Source organism: Aquarana catesbeiana, linkage group LG08, assembly GCF_042186555.1.
Source record: "Aquarana catesbeiana isolate 2022-GZ linkage group LG08, ASM4218655v1, whole genome shotgun sequence".
Classification (NCBI taxonomy): Eukaryota; Metazoa; Chordata; class Amphibia; order Anura; family Ranidae; genus Aquarana; species Aquarana catesbeiana.
The window spans coordinates 197338436-197352694 of record NC_133331.1 but is presented as its reverse complement, the minus strand read 5'-3'; the positions used below and the strand labels follow the sequence as shown (position 1 = coordinate 197352694).

The 14259-nt window shown below is 46.0% G+C and overlaps 1 protein-coding gene across 1 annotated transcript in view; it reads right to left on the bottom strand.

The window, feature by feature from the left end:
* The window catches only part of LRMDA (leucine rich melanocyte differentiation associated), a 1415555-nt gene extending 1404701 nt beyond the window's left edge, over positions 1-10854 (bottom strand). Inside the window, exon 1 of the mRNA XM_073595197.1 lies at positions 10660-10854. Within this exon, the coding sequence (XP_073451298.1) occupies positions 10660-10749 (90 nt within the window). The 5' untranslated portion in view covers positions 10750-10854. The remainder of the gene's footprint in view (positions 1-10659) is intronic.
* Positions 10855-14259: the final 3405 nt, after the last annotated feature.

Genomic DNA, 14259 nt, shown 5'->3' with positions numbered 1-14259 from the left:
AGCGCTACTAATCATATAAACATCCAGAGTAATATAGAAATAAATGTATTCACAAAAATAAAACTCAAACTAAAACAGATACAATGCAAATAAAAGCAAATACAATTAAACTAAATGATGATATAGTCCTTCAGTATATCAGTCTTTCATATTGTGAAATCCACCAAGGTGCTTATTAGTTTTCTAAATAAATATTTTAGACTGATATACTCATAGGCATGCGCACAGGGTGTGCCAGGGTACACCCTATATACCCCATGTGGTGCAGATTCCCCCTGCTGCATAGCTATGCTTCAATTTGTGAATGAACACGAGGCCGCTCAGCACAGTCATTCCTTCACTGTACAGTGCAGCTGAGGCTGCAGAGGTACGGGCTGGGAAATCTTTGTCCTCAGTCCCTTTTTCCTTTCTCAAAAGTGAGACATCAGGGGTCTGTTTAGATATAAAAATTCATATTGTGAAAATTAAACAAAAATAAAAAAGAAGCAAGAAAACTACTGACACTGTCCACTACTCACATCAATCTCTGCTCTACTGACACCGTCCTCTGCCCTACTGACTGACACCATCCACTGCCCTACTGACAAAGTACACCACTCTACTGACACCGTCCTCTGCTCTACTGACTGACACCACCCACTGTCCTACTGACAAAGTACACCGCTCTACTGACACCGTCCTCTGCCCTACTGACTGACACCATCCACTGCCCTACTGACAAAGTACACCGCTCTACTGACACCGTCCTCTGCCCTACTGACTGACACCATCCACTGCCCTACTGACAAAGTACACCGCTCTACTGACACCGTCCTCTGCCCTACTGACAAAGTACACCGCTCTACTGACACCGTCCTCTGCTCTACCAACTGACACCACCCACTGTCCTACTGGCACCCACCTCTGCCCTACTGACACCGTCCACTGCTCTACTGACAACAACCTCTGCTCTACGGACGCGTACACTGCTCTTCTGCCTGACACCAGCCTCTGCTCTACTGACACCATCCACTGTCCTTGTTTTAATACATTTTAAAATGTTTGTTTACATTTACTTATAAAAGTGTGTATGGCTATGTACCGTATACATAATTTATTATATATATATAAAAAGATGGCCTAGGCTATAAGAAGATATCAAGACCCTGAAACTGAGCTGCAGCATGGTGGCCAAGACCATACAGTGGTTTAACAGGACAGGTTCCACTCAGAACATGCCTCGCCATGGTCAACCAAAGAAGTTGAGTGCAAATGCTCAGTATCATATCCAGAGGTTGTCTTTGGGAAATAGACATATGAGTGCTGCCAGTATTGCTGCAGAGGTTGAAGGGGGGGGGTTAGCCTGTCAGTGCTCAGACCATACGCTTCACACTGCATCAAATTGGTCTGCGTGGCTGTGGCTCCAGAAGGAAGCCTCTTCTAAAGATGATGCACAAGAAAGCCTGCAAACAGTTTGCTGAAGACAAGAAGACTAAAGACATGGATTACTGGAACCATGTCCTGTGGTCTGATGAGACCAAGATAAACTTGTTTGGTTCAGAGGATGTCAAGCATGTGTGGCGGCAACCAGGTGAGGAGTACAAAGACAAGTGTGTCTTGCCTACAGTCAAGCATGGTGGTGGGAGTGTCATGGTCTGGGGCTGCATAAGTGCTGCTGGCACTGGGGAGCTACAGTTCATTGAGGGAACCATGAATGCCAACATGTACTGTGACATACTGAAGCAGAGCATGATCCCCTCCCTTCGGAGACTGGGCCGCAGGGCAGAATTCCAACATGCTAATTACCCCAAACACACCCCAAGACGACCACTGACAGCTATAACTAAGCGCCACTAATGGTGCGAAACGCGTCAGCTATCATCTGTACCTGTGCCTCTGTTGGTTTATGGAATAAGTTTTGTCAATAAAGGCATTATATTGGAGTGTGGCCTATTTTATTTCTCTTGTTATTGCCTTTGCTGAGCCGGCACCCTTCATTTCCTGAACACAAGGATGGTGTGAACACGGGATCATCACCTGGAGCGGTAATTTATCTGCCTTGCTAAAGAAGCTGAGGGTAAAGGTAATGGACTGGCCAAGCACGTGTCCAGATCTAAACCCTATTGAGCATCTGTGGGGCATTCTCAAACAGAAGGTGGAGGAGCGCAAGGTCTCTAACATCCACCAGCTCCGTGATGGAGGAGTGGAAGAGGACTCCAGTGGCAACCTGTGAAGCTCTGGTGAACTCCATGCCCAAGAGGGGTAAGGCAGTGCTGGAAAATAATGGTGGCGACACAAAATATTGACACTTTGGGCTCAATTTGGACATTTTCACTTAGGGGTGTACTCACTTTTGTTGCCAGCAGTTTAGACATTAATGGCTGTGTGTTGAGTTATTTTGAAGGGACTGTACACTACTTTACATTGTAGCAAAGTGTCATTTCTTCAGTGTTGTCACATGAAAAGATAGAATAAAATTTTCTGGATACATTTATTTGTATATTACACTGGATGTTTAGAAGTATTGCAGTCTGTATTTGTAGTGTGGTGAAAGCAGGAATTAGTGTACAGCAGCTACTAAGATAAGAAGGTTTCACTGAGCGGTTTGAACATTAACCACTTGTGTGCTGGAAGGATATAAATTTGAAAAGAACATATTTGTGGGTAGCGCTGATTACACATATACTGTAGTTTAAAACTTGCTTACTGGGCACTTAAACCCCCCTCCTGCCCAAACCAATTTTGAGCTTTCAGCGCTGTTGCACTTTGAATGACAATTGTGCGGTCATACAACACTGTACCCAAATGAAATTTTTATCATTTTTTTCCCACAAATAGAGCTTTCTTTTAGTGGTATTTAATCACAGCTGGGGTTTTTATTTTTTGCTAAACAAACAAAAAAAGATGGAAATTTTTGAAAAAAAAAAAAATCATGTTTAATAGTTTGTTATAAAATTTTGCAAACAGGTAATTTTTCTCCTTCATTGATATGCACTGATGAGGCGGCACTGGTGGGCACTGATAGGCTGCACTGATGGGCACGGATAGGCACAGATAAGGCGGCACTGATAGGCACAGTTAAGGCGGCACTCATGGGCACAGATAAGGCGGCACTGATGGGCACGGATGGGCGGCACGGATGGGTGGCACGGATGGGTGGCACGAATGGGTGGCATGGATAGGTGGCACTGATGGGCGGCACTGATGGGGGGCACTGATGGGGGGCACTGATGGGGGGCACTGATGGGCGGCACTGATGGGCACTTATGGGCACTGGTAGGTGACACTGATGGGCACTGATAGGTTGCACTGATGTGGGTGCTGATGGGTGGCACTGATGTGGGTGCTGATGGGTGGCACTGATGGGTGGCACTGATGGGTGGCACTGTGGGCACTGATGGATGGCACTGTGGGCACTGATGGATGGCGCTGATTGATGGCACTGTGGGCACTGATGGGTGACTCTGGTGGGCACTGGTAGGCAGCACTGCTGCCTATTGCTTTGTGTTATAAGATCGCCGTGATCGGGACTAATGTCGCGATCACGGCCGCCGGTGATCGGGTTTTTTTTTTCCTCCTCACGCTGTCAGCGCGAGGAGGAAAAATAGCCGATTACCGGCTCTGTTTACATCACATGATCAGCTGTCATTGGCTGACAGCTGATCATGTGGTAAGGGGTCGGGACCAACCCCTTACTCTGATCTGTGATCAGGCGAGTCTCATAGACTCGCTGATCACAGGGGGCGCGCAGGCCGCTCGTGCACGGGACGACGTCAATAGACGTAGTCCTGGCAATTTAGATCCGCGCTGTTGCCGTCATTTGGCAATGGCCCGGATCTGAAGCGGTTAACACTGGTAATTTGAAAACAAATACGTATTTCACTCAGGAATGAGCTTAACCATAGAACTTTACAACTAAGCCCATTTCTGAGTGAAACACACCAGACACGAGGACCTAGGTGGATGCAATAATCACTGGATAAATACAATTTATGTAAAGTGTGTGTTTGGCATGCAGCCTCCATTTCTTTGAAAGTTGGGATCTCAAAGAAGCACTCTCATTGTTAGCAGAATACTGGTCCATAAATGCATTGTCTCTATGGTGAACCATAAATGCATTTCGGAAGAAAACCCCATCTTGATTGAATGCCTTTCTGCTCCTCTGCCCACATAGAAGCTTGATTTCTAGGACCAATTCAGACAATTTTCTGTTGCCACTGCGCTCTTGTTTACTGAACGCACCTGACAAGAGCACTGTCAGTTTCTCTGTTCCACTCCTCCGGTCCTCTCAGGCAGGCTCAGCTGGTTCCATCGTCCAATGGTCCAGATTTATTGGTTGCTAGGATGCAGACACCCAGCATCATTGGTTGTTATGGTGCCAGGAGCTGGGCCACAGGGTGGTAATGGTTGGTATAGAAAACCCATGACGCTGTGTGGCCCAGTAACCTGCATCTTATTAACCAATGACGCTGTGCTGGTCTGGCTGCCTGCGTCCTAGAAACCAATAAAGCTGCATTGCCGCTTACCAGATACATCTGAGCCTATCACTACTTAAAAAGACAAAAGGGAACAAAGGAACTGGCACACCCCTGCATACCTACCGTAGTGATGGTGCTCATCTCTGGGAAGTGCCTGGAACCAGAGAGAAGCAGTGTCTAGCTAGATGCGTGGTCAGACAGCGCTGAGAGGGAGGGGGCAGGCAGTTGACCACATAACTCAGGAACAACACCTAGAAAGATGAGACAAAGCACCATATGCATTCTGTGCACTAGGGGGAAAGCAGCAACAAATACAATGTCTGGTGAGACTTCTTTAACCGGTTCCCGACCGCCGCATGTAAATATACGGCTGCGCAAATGGGCGCGGCTGTACGTCCCTTTGAATTTGCCACTGTGCCATTGCGCGCGCGCGCACCCGCTGCAAGCTCCGTGAGTAGGATCGTGGGTCCTGCGGACTTTATGTCCGCGGGGACACCCGCGATCGTCTCACGGAGAGGAAGAATGGGGAAATACTAATGTAAACAAGCATTTCCCCGTTCTGCCTAGTGACGCGCTCACTGATCACCGCTCCTTGTAATCGGGAGCGGTGATCAGTGATGTGTCACATGTAGCCCCCCCCCCGCAGTTAGAATCACTCCCTAGGACACACTTAACCCCTCCTGTTAAACCCCTTTCCTGCCAGTCACATTTACACAGTAATCAATGCATTTTTAATTGCACTGATCGCTGTATAAATGTGAATGGTCCAAAAATAGCGCCAAAAGTGTCCGATCTGTCCGTCATAATATCACAGTCACGATAAAAATCAATGATCGCCGCCATTACTAGTAAAAAAAAAAAAATTATTAATAGAAACGCCATAAAACTATCCCCTATTTTGTAGACGCTATAACTTTTGCGCAAACCAAAGGCTTATTGTGATTTTTTTCACCAAAAATATGTAGAAGAATACGTATCAGCCTAAACTGAGGAAAAAAATGTTTTTTTTTATTTTTTGGGGATATTTATTATAGCAAAAAGTAAAAAATAATGCGTTTTTTTCAAAATTGTCGCTCTTTTTTTGTTTATAGCGCAAAAAATAAAAACCGCAGAGGTGATCAAATACTGACCAAAAGAAAGCTCTATTTGTGGGAAAAACGGATGTCAGTTTTGTTTGGGAGCCACGTCACACGACCGCGCAATTGTAAGTTAAAGCGACGCAGTGCCAAATCGCAAAAAGCGCTCTGGTCTTTGGCCAGCCAAATGGTCCAGGGCTTAAGTGGTTAACGCTGAACTCCAGGAAAAAAAATTGAGACTTTTACATTATTAGGTTGACACTAGTGATGTGTGCCCAGTTGTGGCAGATCCTGCATTTTCAAACTGTTGGTTTCATTTATTCCGTATACTACAGGAACATCTAGAGCTGGGACTTACAGTTCCTAACAGCAGGTTACTTGCTCTCCACCTCAGTCATTTAGGAAAAGTCTTGTATTCTTTTCACTAAATAAAAGCCATTCTGTGAATGGAGGAGGGCAATTAACTTACAATCTCCCCTCCTCCAATCACAGAGCACTGTGTATTCAGTGAAAAGAATACAAGCTGTTTTTCTATCAGAGGAAGTGAAGCGCAAGCTACCCACTTTCAGAGCTGTACTTCTTGCCAGAACTGTAATGCCCTTTTAGAAAATCGTACAAAAAATACCGCTTTCGAATGGATCTTCTGATAATCTGATCATTAGTACAGTGCTTTCGAGAGCCGTTCAGGACAGTTCATCCGATATTATTTGATCGGACATGCACGAAAGAAAAAAATGTGTACGTTTCGTTTCATCAGTGCAGCTATCGTTCAAAAATGCAATACAAATGCATTACATAAACATGACATCACTTCCGAATTTTTATTCTGTTGTACGCAAATTTTCGGGACTTCAGTAAACTCATCAGATTCGGTCTGAGATTAGCATAAAAAAAGGACGATCATTCGTCTGATAATCTTATCATGTGTACCAGGCATAAGTCTCAGTTTCACATGTTCAGCGTAATGAAGCTAAGGCTGCCCATACACAGACTGTAGGCTGAAAAAAAAGAAATAAATAAATTAAAAAAAAAAAAAGAGCTGAACAGATTCCTCCATCCATGCTATCCAGCACCAGGGCCGGACTTACCATAGGGCTTGACTGGGCTCAAGCCCATGGGCCCCGCCCAATAGGGGCCCCCCGCGGGCCCGAGCTGAGTGTACTCGGCTATACTCAGCTAGTTCCACTCACAGTCACGCCTAGTCCCGCCCTATGATGGACATAACACAGGGACTGGGCGTGACTGAGAGCGGAGCTAGCTGAGTACACTCGGCTGGCTCCGGCGCTTGGCTCCGCTCACAGTCACGCCCAGTCCCGCCAATGGACCTGTGTTATGTCCATCATAGGGCAGGACTGGGCGGGACTGCGAGAGAAGCCGAGAAAAGCAGTCAGGAGCCGAGATACACAGGACCGGCTCTGTGTATCTTGGTGGCACCATATTTAAACTGCAGTGACACTGACAAGTCACTACAGTTTAACTGCAGCCTGGGCAAGGCTGCAAATGACACTGATAAGGCTGCAAGGCTGCAAATGACACTGACAAGGCTGCAAATGACACTGGACAAGCATGCAGATGGACGCTGTGCAAAGCTGCATTGATGAGCATTTAAATGTAAGTTTTTTCCTTAAATCGTTTTTTTTCCTTAAAATTCCTTAAACTCTTATCTTGAGGTTTGCTGATTGGTTATTGGCAGTTACGTAGTGCCTCGTTTACTGCCGTTGAGAAAACCTGTCTGCATTACACAGTGATGTAATGGCGGACAAACGGTATCAGAGTGGCGCGCTTAAATGAAAACTAAAGGTTTAAAGTAATGTATCGAAGTTAGGGCCCGAAAGTGACTCAAGCCCAGGGGCCCCCACCACCCTAAGTCTTGCCCTGTCCAGCACAGATGGACGAATCTCCCCCCCCCCCCCCCCCGGGATATTTTACTCTGACAGCCGTCAGCAGGAGCTGTCAGAATAACCAGGCAGAGGCTGCATCCGATTGGATGCAGCTGCTGTTCGGTCGACAATTTTCCACCTAGCTCCTCAGATTTTTCAATCAAAGAATGACAGGCGGGAGGGAGCTGTTAGTGCTGAAATTTTCACAATCTACAGCCAGCTTCACAGTTTTAGCGAATGCAGCAGCAGCCACACGTAGGGCAGATATAATTATTGGTAACTTATCCTTACACTGCAAATGTCCCAAAATAGTATTTTCCTGAAGTTCAGCTTTAAGGCAATGAAAGGTGGGCTGAGAAAAGGGTAAAGAGGGAAGCCTGGAGCGGAGCACTTCTTTTGTTGTGATGCTTGTTTCAAGTCAGTAACTCTCTTGGCAGTCAAGCCAGGAGGAAGATACCAGCCCTGGTGAATGCATCTTTAAAAAACAGTCAGCAATGGCAGCTACGAATTCAGGGCAAAGCGTCAAATTACCATTTTTTTTTTCCAGTATTCAGTTACATGTAGTTCTTAGTTCCATCTTCCTAGATTCCCCAATAATCTGGCTGAGATGTGGAACAGGGCACATTCCATTGGAACACGGCTGTCCAACACTGCAGCTAGAAGGGGGGTGGCTGCTTTGCTAGCAAACACCTACTGTATCTCTGGATCCCGACACTTACCTGAGGCAATCAGCGGCAAGAAGAAAGCAGATGTCTCTATGCTAGCAGCACTTTCGGGAGGCTGTATACCAAGAGAGAGCACTCTATTTGAAATTACAGGGTACCTAGGAGGATGGAACTGAATATTGTAAAATACTGCAGAATCAGAGGTGAACGGGATGGGCGTCAGTCCATGCCAGTTTTAGTTTGTGTCTGCATTTACACAATGGACAGGGCAGATCAGTGATGACTCTATGAATGGCCAGATAAAATGGACTTGTGTCTATTTAAATCAGACTACTTCTGATTTGTCAAGTTTAGGTCCAGAGAAACATAAAAGGATGCAGTCCTTTTTCGTTTACTTTTATGTTTTCCCAGATGAAGTCCTTTTTCATATTATTTTTCCCCAGGTGAAGTCAATTTTCCATTTTTTTTTTCCAGATGTAGAGGGACATGGAGGTAGGTGGGCATAGGGCCTCATTTACATGGGGTGATTTGATTCCTGTTCCATGCAGGGCCATGTTTACCCTCTTGAGGAGGCACAGGTGTTCTGTGTGTGTGTGGACACATAGAATAACATAGAGAGGCGTTTTTAACCACTTCAATACCAGGCACTTGGACACCTTCCTGCCCAGGCCAATTTTCAGCTTTCAGTGCTGTCGCAACTGGAATGACAATAGCGCGGTCATCCATCACTGTACACAAACTACTTTTTTATCATTTTGTTCCCACAAATAGAGCTTTCTTTTGGTGGTATTTGATCACCTCTGCGATTTTTATTATATGTGCAAGGAATTAAAAAAGACTGAAAGTTTTGAAAAAAAACAAGTTTTTCTTTGTTTCTGTTACATTTTTTTGTAAATAAGTACGTTTTCTTCTTCAATGACGGGCACTGACAAGGCGGCACTGATGGGCACTGATGAGGTGGCACTGACGGGCACTGATGATGGACACTGATAGGCGGCACTGAAAAGGTGGCACTGATGGGTAATTATGGCTGGCACTGATAGGTGGGCACTGATAGGTGGCATTTCTGGGCATCCCTGTTTTGTAATGTCCTCCATTACAAAACACTGGCATATTTTTTCACATGTGGATGGCCATAGGAGATGTGCCTGGCTATCCACATGCTGGGGGCTTCCTGGTGGTCTAGTGTGGGCATCTGAGGGGGGGCTGCGCTGATAAACAATCAGCGCAGACCCTTCCCCCGTCAGGAGAGCCTCCGATCGGCTCGTGAGTGAGGAAAAGCCAATCAACGGCTCCTCCTGTTTACATCATGATCAGTCAAGACTGACGCACCCCACCACCGATCGCCGTGATGCGCGCCCCCATGGGCGGCTGTTATCCTGCAGGGCGTCATATGAGGCCCAGTCAGGATAACTGAACCACCGCCCGGCTGTCATTCTGCTATAGGCCGGACGGGAAGTGGTTAAGCTGTAAAAAAAAAAAAAAAAAAAGCCTGACGCCCCTAGGAGCAGCTGTACAAATATCCAATGTACATGAGGCCTAAAACCTGGAAGCTGATTGGGTGCCATGCACAGCTGCACCAGATTTTGCACTCTCTCCGATTTTAGTAAATCAACCCCAACGTGTTTTAACATGTGTGAGCCTAGACTTATGACAGAAGACACCCACAATCTATTAGAACAGATGGTTTTTATTCATTTACTTCCACTTTCAGTTTTTTTCTTATGTCTGTGTCCACAAGGGGAAGATTTCCATTCACTTCCTGTTCCAGAACCACAGCAGGAAGTGAGAAAAATCTCACCTTTGACAGCTGTCACCATAAAAGAGTGGTCACAAAGTGGCTGATAATTGTCCAATGTCCATTCTATGACAACCAGCTTGAGGACTGGAAGGGATAGTGACTCTCCCTAGGAACGTGTGCATCTTGGTTTTCACAGCCCATTCATTTCACAGAGCTGCCAAATGTTCTGGAACATAGAAAAAGTAGTGCAAGCTCTTCTCCAGATCACCCCACAGCAAGGCGCGTGGTACTGCAGGACGCTGGGGGGGTTTGGTGGTCACAAATGTGCAGCGTTTGCAAGATGTGACTGGGGCGCCGTTAATTATTGGCACCACATGCGTCTTGCATGGACAGGGCTTTGTGCGGGAGAACGTGTACAGGACGCACCTTTCCCGGATTACAGCCCCTGACAGTTTTTTTTTGCCCCATCGCCAAAACATAAAGTGAGGGGAATCCCTGGTTGTCACCGGAACTCGTGTCCCCATTGGCAGATTTTCCCTCTATTCCTGTTCTGGTGACAACCTATTTGGGATTTTTTTTTTCACTTTTCGCTGATAATGGTAAACAAGACAAATTGAGGTTGCATTCCCCTAATTCTAATCCCTCTACACTAAAACAACAGAAAAAGTTTAGTCACTCAGCACCTTGTGTAACATGTTAGAAGTTGTGTGGAAATGAAGTCATTCTGAGGACCTAGGAGGCCCCTCACACCTCCCCCCCTCCTCTCCATACAACTCTGTCCTATACAGGTACTTCCAGGGCACCGCCCCGGTGTGACGTCACATCCTCCCCAGCACTCACCTGGTCACCGGACACCGTCTCCCCGTCGTTCTCTGACATGCTGCCGCTGGGTCGCTGTGTGTAGCCCGATTCCGGGAGCTGCGCGCGCATCCTCCACCTTGTACCGGCAAATACAAAACAGTCGGGCAGCTGACTGTCACTGCCGGGTCACGTGGTGTGCCTTTAATACGGAACGCACGTGATGGAGAGTGTGTGAGGAAGCCGGGCTGGGGTGTGTGTGCGCCTCATTACATTCCTCTTCTATGGAGTCCTCCATACCTCATGTTCTGTGTGCTTCCACACTGCTCACTGAACCTCCTGCATTACTTGTACCTAAAGGTGAGCCTAGAGAATAAGGCTGACCTAAAGGTACTGGAAATGTCTCCTAAATGTGCACCATTTAGGAAATATTTACTGTATCATCGGTGCATGCACTCTGAAGGAATGGCCGCCCGTGCCGATTCTTCAGGAGCGAGTGCTGTGACTAGCGGCTCCGTCCATATACATAGCCGGAGTCCGCGGCCTCGGAAGGAAGAGGGGCAAAAATGGACGCAGTGGGGACAGCGTGGGCTTCCTTTGCCAGTAGGTGTCACATAATGTGCTAGTATGCGATGCATACTAGCACATTATGCCTTTACTTTGCAGGGAAGGGGAAACCTTTTTTTTTTCCCTGCAGAGTTTCTTTTTTTTTTTTTTTTAACAAAAACAGTGGTGCTTTATTGTTGTAATAGATAATCAGAGTTACAGAATACCGTTTACGTCCTCTTTAAAGTGGTTGTAAAAAAAAATTCCAAGAAAAACCTGCAAGACACAAAGGCATAATGAACTAGTATGCATAGCATACTAGCTCATTATGAATTACTTACCTGAGATTGTTCCTTGTTCAGTGCTCCGGCGGCCGACATCTCTCCGGGGGGGTTGCTTCCAGGTATCACGGCTCCGGTGCTGTGATTGGCCGAAGCAGCGATGACGTCACTCCTGCGTATGCACACGGGAGCCACCGGTAACAGCACAGTACAACTGAAGCAACGTGCCATTGCTTCAGTTTGCTTAAATGCGCATGTGCCGATGACGTCATCACATGCAAATACAGGGATATCTCCTGAACCGTGCAGGTTCTGGAGATATCCAGTGTAGTTACAGGTAAGACTAATTATAGGCTTGCCTGTAGTAAAAAGTGGTTGTAAAGTGTTTACAACCACTTCAGCCCTGGACCATTTGGCTGGCCAAAGACCAGAGCACTTTTTGCGATTCGGCACTGCGTTGCTTTAACTGACAATTGCGTGGTCGTGCGACATGGCTCCCAAACAAAATTGACATCCCTTTTTCACCACAAATAGAGCTTTCTTTTGGTGATATTTGATCACCTCTGTGTTTTTTTTTTTTTTGTTTTTTTTTTGTTTTTTTGCGCTATAAACAAAAAAAAGAGCGTCAATTTTGAAAAAAACGCATTATTTTTTACTTTTTGTTATAATAAATATCCCCAAAAAATATATAAAAAAAAAAAATTTTTTTTTCCTCAGTTTAGGCCGATATGTATTCTACATATTTTTGGTAAAAAAAAATCGCAATAAGCGTTTATTGATTGGTTTGCGCAAAAGTTATAGCGTCTACAAAATAGGGGATAGTTTTATGGCATTTTTATTAATATTTTTTTTTTTTTTTTTTACTAGTAATGGCGGCGATCATCGATTTTTATCGTGACTGCGATATTATGACGGACAGATCGGACACTTTTGGCGCAATTTTTGGACCATTCACATTTATATAGCGATCAGTGCAATTAAAAATGCATTGATTACTGTGTAAATGTGACTGGCAGGAAAGGGGTTTAACAGGAGGGGTTAAGTGTGTCCTAGGGAGTGATTCTAACTGTGGGGGGAGGGGCTACGTGTGACACGACACTGATCACCGCTCCCGATCACAAGGAGCGGTGATCAGTATCACTAGGCAGAACGGGGAAATGCTTGTTTACATTAGCATTTCCCCATTCTTCCTCTTAGTGAGACGCACGCGACCACATGGCGGCAAATTTAAAGGGACGTACCTGTACGCCCATTTGCCTGCCCGTGCCATTCTGCTGACATAAATGTTCATGCGGCGGTTGGCAAGCGGTTAAAGTGCTAGTAAACCACTCGTGTGATTTGTACCTAAAGAGAAGCTTATAATAAAGCAGACCTGTAGGCAGTGGCGGCTGGTACTAAACTTTTTTTTGGGGGGGGCAGCAAACAAACCCCCCTCCAGGTTTGCACTCACCCCTCCACGGTCCCGGCTTCTCCTCCCGGCCAACCCAATCTACCTGTTCTGATCGGCCGGGAGGAGAAGCTGGAAGACTAAAGGGAATATTGATTCGCTAGTGTCACAAGTGGGTGGGTTTGGGGTGCAGTGCTCTGTGCCCTGAGCCCAACCTTTTTCAAGTCAATTAGAGCCTCAGGCTCTAATCATGTGGCTTGAAAAAAAAAAAACAACTCATATAAACTTATGAGACCGGCACCCCGCATGCAAACTAGGGAGACTGCGCCCCTTATGGACCAGCTGCTCCTGCCTGTAGGTAAGATGAATATCTCCTAAACATACACCATTTAGGAGATATTCCAGAGGGCAGCAGCAGGTGACGTTAGGCATACCTGTGCCATTCCTTCAGAGTCCCATGCCGTGACTCCGAGGCACATGCGCAGGAGTGATGTCATTGCGGCTCAGCCATTCCAGTGTCTGGAGCCTGCAAACCCAGAAGGAAGATTGGGGGAAGTTGGAAGCCTTGGTGGCGGTGACAGCATGCCACTGGAGGGCTTAGTTTCTAAGGCATTTCATAATGTGCTAGTATGCCATGCATTCTAGTACACCATGCTTTTAACTTGCAGGTGGAAATCCTTTTTTTTTTTGTTTAGTTTTTTAAAGTTTACTACTCCTTTAAAGTGGATTCTCCCCCATGAGAAGATGTTTTTCTCCCCTGTTTCCTCCATCTTACACCATTGGAGTGTTTCCCCATTTTTGGAAACATGTTGTACCTTTTTTATGGTGCAGCCCAACAATTCCTGGCCGAGAATGAGAGAGAGACCCTGCTGCTTCCTAGGATGGCTTCCTCATACGTTCATGAAGGGATTGTCCATCCTGGGGCGCTATAGGGGGTTCCCACACCTGCTGCAGGTCTCAGATACCCCAAACCAGTAAGTGCAGGAATCCTCCGTGTGCGCTAGGTTGCCACCTCATCGCTTTAAACCCGAACACATATGAATTACACAGGTTCTGAGGCAAATTTAATGCAGATAAGGCACCGAGTGAGTATAATTACCACCTAATCAGCCACAGAACCTGTGTAATTAACATGTGTTTGGTTTTAAAGGGATGAGGCGGCAACCCTAGTGTGCGCAGATGTGCCACAGCTCTCTGCCAGGACCCAAATAGAGATCTGCGCAGCAGCAGAATATTTGGAGTTTTTCCTCTGACACTTTCACCCTTCATTTGCCCAATCTGTAATGGAATGGTGTAATTTTGTAGGTTTTGTGTATGTAGTATATTATATATCTATTGTATAGACAAAATCATATAGGTATCAAGTCAAACCTAAAGTGATGTTAGCCCTAGTTCACATTGGAGCGATTTGGCATGTCAAATCGCATG